This window comes from Falco peregrinus, chromosome 5, assembly GCF_023634155.1.
Source record: "Falco peregrinus isolate bFalPer1 chromosome 5, bFalPer1.pri, whole genome shotgun sequence".
In the NCBI taxonomy this organism is placed as follows: domain Eukaryota; kingdom Metazoa; phylum Chordata; class Aves; order Falconiformes; family Falconidae; genus Falco; species Falco peregrinus.
Window position 1 is genome coordinate 87200402 of NC_073725.1, and position 10353 is coordinate 87210754.

The 10353-nt window shown below is 53.3% G+C and overlaps 1 protein-coding gene across 1 annotated transcript; it reads left to right on the plus strand.

Moving 5' to 3' along the window:
- Positions 1-51: 51 nt before the first annotated feature.
- Positions 52-10081, plus strand: GID4 (GID complex subunit 4 homolog). Its single transcript, XM_055806185.1, has 6 exons — positions 52-405; positions 2966-3025; positions 3975-4082; positions 4711-4812; positions 5876-6006; positions 7248-10081. The coding sequence occupies exons 1-6, from the start codon at positions 193-195 to the stop codon at positions 7309-7311; spliced, it is 678 nt and encodes a 225-aa protein (XP_055662160.1). The 5' UTR covers positions 52-192; the 3' UTR covers positions 7312-10081.
- Positions 10082-10353: the final 272 nt, after the last annotated feature.

Here is a 10353-nt window from a genome sequence, read left to right on the forward strand (position 1 = left end):
TCGGCGCTCGGTACCGCCCCTCCGCGGCGCCCGCGAGGGCCAATGGGAGCGCGCGGAGGCGCTGCCGGGAGGCCCTGAGCCAGGCGGCGGCGGCGGCGGCCTCGGCGTGCGCGGAGCCGAGCGGAGCCGAGCGGGCGGCGCCCCCGGCCGCGCTCGGCCCCGGCCACGCTGGCGCCCGGGGACCCTCCCGAGATGCCGGTGCGGAGCGAGCGGTGCCGTGCGGGCGGTGCGGCGGGCTCGGCCTCCTCGGCGTCCTCCGGGGCGGCCGCCAGCAGTCTGGTGCCGCCGCCCCCCATCAACACGGCGCAGCCCGGCGTGGCCACCTCGTTGCTCTACAGCGGCGCCAAGTTCCGCGGGCAGCAGCGCAGCAAGGGCAATGCCTACGAGGTGGAGGTCGTCATGCAGGTGAGGGGCCGGCCGGCGGCCGCCCACACCCCCCGGGGCCCGACGGGGCCCCGCTCTCCTCAGGCCGCGGTCGCCGGGTCCGTCCCGCCGGGCCCCTCAGGCCGCGGTCGCCTCGCCGGTTCCCTCCCAGGCCCTAAAACCGCCGCCGCCCGGTTTCCCGGCCCCTCAGGTCCGGACGCTGGTTCTCTTCCCTCGGCTGCCGCCGGCCTCCCTGCGTTCCTTCCCTTCAGGCCCCAGTTGTGCCCCCCTTCCCCCGGCGCGGGTCGCTGCCAGCCCTCCGCCGGTTCCCTCAGGACCAGCGCCTGGTGTGTGTCCCATCCCCAGCGTCCTAGCGAGGCCTGTGGAGGAGGTGGGGAGACCCCTTTCCTTTAGTCCCAGCATCCCACTTCCCCTCAGCCCCAGCAAGGTGGGACCGGGGTGGCGGAGGCCTCAGCAGGAGGCTTCCCCCAGGCTTGGAATGGCCTGTAGTACCTGCCCCGCTCGCCTCTGACCTGGCAGTGCCTCCCTGCAATACCTCTGGTTCCATCAAGCCCAGTAATGACTGCGGGTCCTCAGGCTCTGGCGATATCTCTGCCCCCCGTGCACTCTGCCTTCCTTTCATCACTGGGGAGAAGACCCTGTCTTTTTCCCTTCAGACCCCAGGAGAGACTCCTTGCTCTCAGACCCAGTGAAGTCCAAGGCCACCCCCTTGCTCCCTTCCCCTCAAACCCTGCGAAGGGCCCACTGCACTCAAGCTGTTCCCCCTCATCTTTTTTCCCTGTTCCCACTGGGCCTGGCAAGGTTTGTAACCTGGGATTCCTCCCTCATTCCCTTCGGGCTATGGGGTGGCCGTGCACCTCCATGCCACAGGGTGGAAGGGTAAGAGCCCAGCTTAAGAGTGGGTGGTGTCCGGGGATGTCTCTACCAGCGGGACAGCCTGCATTTCAGTCCTGGCTGGAAATCAGCAGGGATCCCAGTCCCTGGCTGGCTGGCAGAGCATGGCTCAGCTGGCCCAGGGACCCAGGGTTCCCTATCCCTGGGGTGCTGGAGGCTGCCCTAGGCTGAGCAGGGAACCTGGGACAAAGTGCAGTGGTTTGTCTGTGGCAGGAATGCAGCCAGACAGCTGTTGTGCCCAGCTGTGGTGGGGAGTCGGGATGCTGGCTTGTGTGGCTTTTCCATTCCTCCCTGTAGTCATTGTCACACTGTGTGCTTTATTTTTAGTCCTAGGCATTGGCACAATAACTTTGGGCAGAGCTGGCGAGGTGTGGAGTCATTAGTATGCGGGCAAGCCAGACATCTGATACATGCTTTCCTATAGAGCACCCTGCGAGTCACAGCTTTGTTCCCAGTTTGGTGGCATGGGATCTGGGGAACCGTGGTTGAGCATGTAGCGAGTGCAGTGATGAAGCTTGACACATGTGCTGCTGTTGTGGAGTAGTGTCAGAGCCCCAGGGTCAGCAGATGGGGCAGCATTTGAACCGGACTGTGTTTTCATGTCCAGTCCTGCGCTTGTCAACAGCACAAGCATACCTGGTTTGCTGTGGTGGGGACATCCTATGGCTGATCAGTTTCACTGCACGCTGCCTTCTCACAGGGGCTGGCGGTGGCTTTGTGCTTTGTGCTAAAAATGCTGCTGTTTCATGGGTGTCAGCTGAGAAGAGGTGGCTGCCCTCTCTCCCTGTGCTGAGCGCAGAGAAATGTTGCTTTTCTTTGATCACAGGTGGGGAAGATCCATCTTTTCATAGTTGATGTTTGTGCTTCCCCAAATAAGTCACTTCTTGTTTTGATAATGGATCTGGAGATGTCGGGGAAAAGCTTGGAAAATCCCCTGGTTTTAAATTCCCTGCTTGGAACAGACACAGCCCCCTGTTTAGTTTCTGCACAACAGAAGCAGCGAGATGCAGCCCTGTAACTCTTTCAAGGGTGTCATAAAAGCGTTCGATCTGGGCTTCCTTCAGAATGTATGAGACATCGTCTGGCTTCTGAGCAGGCTTTGGCATGTGCTGTGCCGCCAGACTGGGTTCTAGGCAGAGCGTACAGGTAGCATGTTAGAGAGGCATGGGTCAGGCCTGTTAAATAAGCAGATGGCAAAGCTTAGGGCCTTGCTTCCTTTAGCCTGAATTATCTCCAGTAAATAGATGCTTTTTACTCTTTTTCTCACCTGAACACCAGTTTGCTGGTGGCAGTTGACTGGTAAGTGTGAGGGCTGGGCTTATGTGTGATTCTGCCAGTGGTGCTTTCATTTGGAGAAAGCTGAGTCTGCTTCCTTGTGAGTGGGGAGCCGGGGGTTGTTACTGTTGGGGACTTCTGGGCAGAGGGTGCTGCCTCGGTGTGCTGGAGCTGGAAGCAGGCAGGGTGTTGTCAGGCCTGGGATGTGGGGGCTTTCAGAGGTGAGCTGACCTGTAAATGATCTTTCTGAGTGGTTCCCAGGTGTGGGGAAGGGCTGCCCCTGTGAGCATTGGGCAGTAAGCTGCACTGTCTGTACTGGCTGAAGCTGAAATCAGCCTTGGAGGGGTTAGAAACTGTTTTGGATCAGTGGGGTGCCTTTATGCTCATGGTTGGACTTTGCGCTCTTTTCTAGCATGTGGATATGGAAAATTCCTATCTCTGTGGATACTTGAAGATTAAAGGCCTTACAGAGGTGAGTGTTAACTGCAAAACAACAAGAAAAGGTGCTGTGTAAAGGCTTTTCTTTTTCCTGGTGGGGTGGGAGAAGCTGCCACCAGAAATAGGAAGTGGAGGGATTGAGCGTACAGTAGATTTAACCACTAAATTGTTTAATAGCTTCAGTCTGTTGTTCTTGGCATGTCAAGCAAGTACGGTGGGCCTTGATGGGAGTCCTGAACAAGGAAGGCTTATCTGGCATACCTTAAGGTCTGAGCAGAACCAAATCTGACCCTGCAGTGAGCTTTAGGCACTCTACCAGTGGTGGTGTGTTGCTGAAAGTAAATAAACCAGGACCTGAACAGTCAGATCTTTGCATACTTCCTTCGCTATCCATCCTCTAAGATTGCTGGTAATGTCAGACAGTCAGTGAGAACTGTCTCCCAGGGGTGATGATGCTTTCAGCTGTAGCGCACCACATGTCTGTCGTTACATGGGAGTGCTTGGAGAGGTTTGCTCTCTCCAGCTGAGTCTGCTGCTCCCTGCCTGTGTTCTCCTAATTCGGTGCCAATGTGAAGCACCTTTTCCTGTGGTGGGGTGGCTTAATCCAGCTCTTGAGCTTTGTAGCACTTGTGCAGCAATGGCTGAGGGGCAGTGCTGGCTGTAAATGGTCACTTGTGATTGTCCAGCTGGGAGCTTCCCTGCAGTCCAGCTCTGGTGCGGCTCCTGCTGGTTTCATGAACGTGAATAGAGAGGCTGGAATAAGAGGGTGGAGGCTGTGCATGCGAGTCAGACTTTTAAAAGGTGTGGGGCAGGACGAGTCAGTGTGCTGCTTGGAGGCATGGGAGCACTGGCCTGGGATTGCCTGAAGCTCTCGCTCTGAGATGCTGCTTTTTGCTGAGCGCATGCACCTCATCTGCATTTGAGTTTCTGTCTCTAGATGACAAACCTTCTGACCTCTCATTTGTGTGTCTCTTCTCTCCTAGGAGTACCCAACCCTCACCACTTTCTTTGAAGGCGAAATAATCAGTAAAAAGCATCCTTTCTTAACGCGCAAGTGGGATGCTGATGAAGATGTGGATCGTAAACACTGGGTAAATAAATCTGGGGGGCAGATAGGTGTCTGCAGTTCTGGCTGAGCAGCTGGTTTGGAGGTGAGGTGCAGCGTGTGCCCATGCAAGAGCTGCCAGAAGGGCCTGGAAACCTCTCCTTTTTGGGTGTCTCCCTCCTTCCACCGCTGGGATCTTTGCAGCACCCTTCAGGAGGCTGTTGGCTGTGATCCGTGATGAGGGAGGGGGCATCTTGTTTTCCACTTGCTGGCCCTGGGGCTGGAAGGGAGCAGGAGCAATCCCCATCTCTTGACCCCCTTAGGAGAATGTGCTCAGGATCAGGGCTGCAGCAGCCAGCTGGTTGCCTGGCTGCCTTGACCTTTACTGTTTTTTGCCAGACTTTGATGTTTATTATGTTTCCGTCAAAATATCTTCCTCTGGAAGTGTAGGAACTTCTCTAGCTGGGCTGGATATGGCTGTGGGTGACTGGCAGTCCTTTGAGCTGCCCTGTGCTAGTCCTGGGTGTGCGTTTAGCACTGCTCTGAGGGAAGAGCAACCCCTTTGGTGAGGATGGTCCTTTTCTGTAGCAGTTTTTCCCTCCTAAATAGCAGCTGGCACTAGTGAGCTCTACTGGTATAAGCATCCTGGTTTTTTCTTTTCTTTTTTGTTTCAGGGGAAGTTCCAGGCTTTTTACCAGTATGCAAAAACATTTAACTCTGATGACTTTGATTATGAGGATCTGAAAAATGGGGACTATGTCTTCATGAGATGGAAGGTAAACTCCACATGACTCCTTCTCTGATGTGCTGCTTACAAACGACTGACAGAGGCTTGTGGTGCCTGAAAGCTTTTTCAGCAATGATGGTTTAATGACACATCTCACCCTACCAACCTCGTAACCCACCATAGTTGCAAATTCCAATGTGACTCCTGTCTAGCCAGCTAATTGCATCCTTAAGGGCTGCAGTCGTGGCTAAAAACACAACAGGAAAATCTGGCTCGGTGGTGATCCAGAGGATGAGAGAATTGGTGTCTCCAGTCCCTGTGCAGGGCCTGGGTGTTTGATGCAAACTGGACAGTCTGCACATTTCTGTACTGTAGCTGGATTGGTTCCTCCCTCTTTATGTGAGCCTTGTGCAGCTGCCAGGGGAGGAAGTTGTAGGGTCACAGAATGGTTTGTGTTGGAAGAAATGGCTGAAGATTGTCTAGTACAGCTGCTCCACCATGAGCAGGGACATCTTTCACTAGACCAGGTTGTTCAGAGCCCTGTCCAACCTGGCCTTGAATATTTTCAGGGGCAGGGCATCTGCCACCTCTCTGGGCAATGTGTGCCAGTGCCTCACCACTCTCACAGTAAAGAATTTCTTCCTTACATCTAATCTAAATCTGCCCTCTTTTAGTTTAAAACTGTTACCCCTTGTCCTGTTGCTACAGGCTCTGGTAAAAAGTCTCTCTGCACCCTTCTCATAAGCCCCCTATAAGTAAGTACTGAAAGGCTGCAATAAGGTCTCCCTGGAGCCTTCTCTTCGTCATCGGGCAGCTCCAATTCCTGATTTTGCAATTGGCTTCTGATTTGCAGGGGGAAGGTATTGAACTGAAATTGATCCTGTGCACTCTTAAAACTGGTTCTGTTCTCAGTTGTCTGTTTCCCTGTAAGATGCCTACAGTGGCAGGTGGTGAAAGAACATGCTGGTCTGTGGTTTGGGCTGCTGCGAGTGCAGGGAGTGCTGGGGCAGGAATGCCTTCGTGTTAACGGGTGCCAGTAGTCAGTTTGGGAGGGCAGGGCAGGGGGGTTGTATTTGACCAACATTTTAAAATGCAGTCTGTTTTGTGTACAGGAACAGTTCCTAGTCCCAGATCACACTATCAAAGACATCAGCGGTGCTTCCTTTGCTGGTTTCTATTACATCTGCTTCCAGAAGTCAGCAGCATCTATAGAGGGCTATTACTACCATAGGAGTTCAGAATGGTAAGGAAGCTTTCCTTCCTCCTGCGGACTGAAGGGTGGCTCCTCAAACCAAGCCGTGACTCCTCTTCTGTTTGTCTGCAGCCTTGGGAGTGTCCAGGCAGTGCTTCTCTGGGCTGGGAAGGAGATTCAGTCTGGTGGCTGGACCTCGGGGCAGAAGGGAGGGCTTTTGTGCCACGCTTGGCCAGAGCAGTCTAGTGCAGTCCATTTGTGTGCTCTGAAGTGCTGCCCTTTTTACATGGCGGGGAATAATTGGGCTGGCAAGGTGGAGCAGGAGAGATGCAAGGTCTGGAGGTGCGTTGTGGCCCAGCGAAGCAATGGTCTGGTGCAGCAGTGAGGTACGTTGGGAGGCAGACACCAGCTGTGGTTCACTAGAAGCATCCCTCCAGAAGCCTTGTCTCCAGTGCAAACACTCGCAGGGCTTGCCTGCTTCTGCCCTCCTGTGAGGATAGGCAAGTGTAGGGCAGCTTGATATAGTGAGCAGGGTTGCACTCCCTCAGCTTATGCTCTGCTCAGTGATTCAAGCTTCAAGCTTCTCCATGACTTGGCCCTCACATGTAACAGCTTGGCTGTTGTTCCCTTCAGGCAGAAATCTTGTTAGGCCAGTGCTTTGTAGTCCAAGGTCCTTGGGGTGTTGCTGTAAGACAAGGGAATGGTCCAAGTTAATTGGTTGATTTCTTGTTAGAACCAGCCATCTGACAAGTAGCTGTGGAAAGCTCTTTTCCCTCTGACAGCCTTGGATATTTGTCTTACACAGCAAGTGAATCTGTGGGGTGGCTAGAAGCTCTCGGGGGGGGGGGGGGGGGGGGGGGGGGGGGGGGGCGGGGAGGGAAGCTACCTGGGAGGCTTTCAGACGCATCCCCTCAAGCTAAGCTTTGAAAGACCTGAGTGCAATTTGCAGTTGTAGCAAACACTGTTTGAACATGAAAGTCATTGAACTTCAAAAGGTGTCCAAAAACCACAGTCAGCCCACCTCAAACACAGCCTGGCTGCAAGTAGCTCAGAGGCACGGGAATGGAAATGAGGAGCGATGCCGAGTCCTCACAGGGTTTTGGCACTGTGGGTAAGTGGGTGTTGGGTGCGATGAACACGTCCGAGGTTTGACTCTTGAGGACTGTATAGGGGGAGAGAAGAGCCAGCCACCAGGATGTCTGCACTGTGGCCTGCCAAACAGGAGCCATTAGTGCTAGGGGAGTTCTCTTGCTCTATGTAATCCTCTTATCCATATTTTCCTTCCGTCCCAGGTATCAGTCATTGAATTTAACTCACGTTCCTGAGCACAGTGCTCCTATCTACGAATTCCGATGACAGCTGTCCAGAACTGATACTGCACAGAAGAAAACCGGGCAGGAGAGCATGGCCTGCCAGGAGAACTGTGTCCCTGTTGGAGCACGGGAATGCACGCTTCTCTCCTGCCCCTCGGACTCACGAGAGAGAGCCTGAATGTTAACTCACTCAGCCCGAGGAGTGTGGCTGCTGGAGCTTGATTCTCCCTCCTGTCGAGTGGCGATTTGATCTTTAATCTGGTTTTAAGCTACCTTTAAATGCACTTTCTTATTGCACAGCTAGTTTCTCTATCACTGAAGTTTCTCCCGGCTCTCCTCTGGAAGCTGTTTCTCAGTAGCTGGAATCAGTGGTCTGTCCTCCAAGTAATAAGAAAATATAAGCTCGGTGCTTATATTTTCATTGTTACGGCCTGATAATGGGTTGAAATCGCCAGGACTCAGGTTTGTGGCCCAGATTGCCAGCTCTGATGCTCCCAGAGCCGGGACCCATGTGTGAGGCTCTGCTTGGCAGAGAGCTGCTCGGCTGCAGAGTCTGTTGGGGGAGTGTTGGCTGAGACAGATAAGGCTTGAATGAGTCTTTGCTTTGCGCTGGCTAATGAGGTTAGCCGGAGCTGCAGATCTTTCAGGAACGCCGGCCCTTTGGAGCTGGGAGCTGTTCCGGTGTCTGGATACGCCACTGGGAATTAATTTGACGTATGGACTTCCAGGCTCTCAGTAAAGTGGATCTGAACTCTGCTTATAGGTGTATATTTGCTCTTTACTTAAGTTAAGGGTAAAAAAGAAAAAAAAAAAAAGGAAAAAAAAAAGACTTTTATTAAAAAAAATATATATTTTTATGGTTCCTTTTCCAAAGGACCCTATGGCAAGTGCACAAGTACTCGACTACATTTTACCGTTTTTCACATTGAAAACCAGGAATGTCTGTGTTAGTTTTTATATACATGTATGTAATCAGCTAGCCGCTTTGGGAAAGTAATGGGAGTGCAAGTGTTGAGCAGCATTGCAGGGACAAGCTCTGGGAATGTTCAGCATTTGTACTTGCTCTTCATACTTCACCAACACCACTGCTTGATACCTTTTTACAAGGCAGAAAAAAAAAAAAACCGGAAAAAACCCAACAACCGACAACCCCCGCCCTCCCCCTCCCCCCCCCCCCCCCCAGTAGCTCTCCTCTGACTTTGAAACGTTTCAATGGATATAACTTAAGGCTTGTGTGCCAAAGTGCGTGTGTATGGCCGTGTGGTTTTTTTTTTTTAAGACATTTTAAAAATTGGCCTTGGTTGTATATTTAATGTGACAGTCCCACCTGCAGGGCTTTTGTGAAGAGTTTAGTTTGCATTTTCCTGGCTGTTTTAAAAAGAACCCCATTGAAGCTGGCTTGTGTCATGCGCTAACCTGGTGGGTGTTGAGGGCGGGTTTGCTGCCTGGGAGAGGAAAGCGAAGCCTCTGCCTGCCTAGCGCCAAGGTGGTTTGGGTTTTCTTCTTTTTAACTAACTTTTCTTCCTATCTGCATAGTGTCTGTCTGGTTTATTGCAGCAGCTGAATTGCTAGTTTAAGCCTTAACAAGAAAGTATTCAGGTCTCGGTGAGCCCATTTCTTCTATTCCGAGTAAGTAAGGATCTTGCACGATCGGAGAAGCGGCAGGGCTGGTCTCAGGAGGTGATGTGGAAGTCACCTGCCTTGTGTGCTGTTTGCTGCAGATGAATCCTTTTCCCCAGCACAAACGGAGAGACACCTGCTACAGCAGATGGGGGGACACCTGGCCCTTGGTGGCCCCCTGCAATGAGGGAAGCATGTGTCATTGCCCTGGCCGTGGCAGGTAGATTTGTAGAGTAGTGTGAAGGCAAGTGGGGTTGCGATTCGAGGTGTGGAGGGAGAGCAGCTACGAGCACAGCAGTTGGGAAGCAGATTCCCGTTTTATTCAGCTCTTCTTGGAGAAACTCTCCCTTTGGCAGTGGGGAGAGGAGCTTCCTTGCGGGGGTGCTGGGAGACATCCTGGTTTTAGTGGTGAAAGCCGGTGGTGCTGCTCTGCTGTGACCAAGTGTGGGGGCAAAGCCTCCTCCCAGGTGCTGTGTGGGCGCAGGGACCCAGCTCCCAGCGGCTCTTCACAGCCCTCCGGAGCCGTCTGTGTGCAATATTGGTGGCGGGCACTGGTCTCCTTGGCTCCCCAGGGCTGTCAATGCCAGTGTGACACTTGGGTTTCTGACGTGATTTAGTTGAATTAACACTGTGGTTGTTGGCAGAAGCTGGGTTAGGAAGGGTCCTGGGGTTGTTTAATGTGTATAACTACTCCAAACCCTCTGACGTTTTTCTTTTGAGACTTGATATGTTGCGAGAAGGGTGGGGAAGGAGCATCCTGCTCTCTGCCTGTCTCCTTCCCACCATTCCAAAGCCAATTTTGGCTGAAATCCAAAACTGCCGGGGTGATGCTGCCCCGTGGGACGTGTCTGGTGGGTGCAGAGCAGGTCGTGGAGCAGAGAGGTTTGCCGGGGCTGGTGTTCAGAGCTTTCCTCCTCTAAGGCTTTTGTTTTGGTTTTTGTTTTCTTTTGACCTGTTGTTTGAGCTAAGGAGAGATGTTACGTATGTCGTGGTGTGGTGAGAGAGAGCCGACCGGGGGAGGATCTGGGGTGCAGAGGTAAGAGATGGGGTGTTTGGCCTTGGAATAGGCTGCGATGTCTCTTTTGACCCGCGCTGGCTGCAGAAGGGGGGTACCGTGGGCAGGCAGAGCAGGGGCTGAGGAGGCGTTTTGTGGAGCGATCGATGTCCAAATTAAACATGAAATGTATTTAAGAGATCTGTGTCTGCCTGTGTTTGTCGAGCAAAGCGCGTCTTGATTCTGGGGGGGAGAGCTGTGCTTCATCTCCCTCAAGGACTTCTCCAGGAATCCATTAAGCTGCTGATTGCCTTCACTGCAGGATCCGGCCTTAATTAGAGGAGCAGGAGGGGGGGCAAGGCCTGTGGGGGGGGGCTCCCTCTGAAGCCTGCCTGGTTCCTTATAGCTTTCCCTATCAGCAGCTCCCGTTAGCCCCTTCCCCGGCAGCTGGCGTTACCAGCCGCCCCCCCG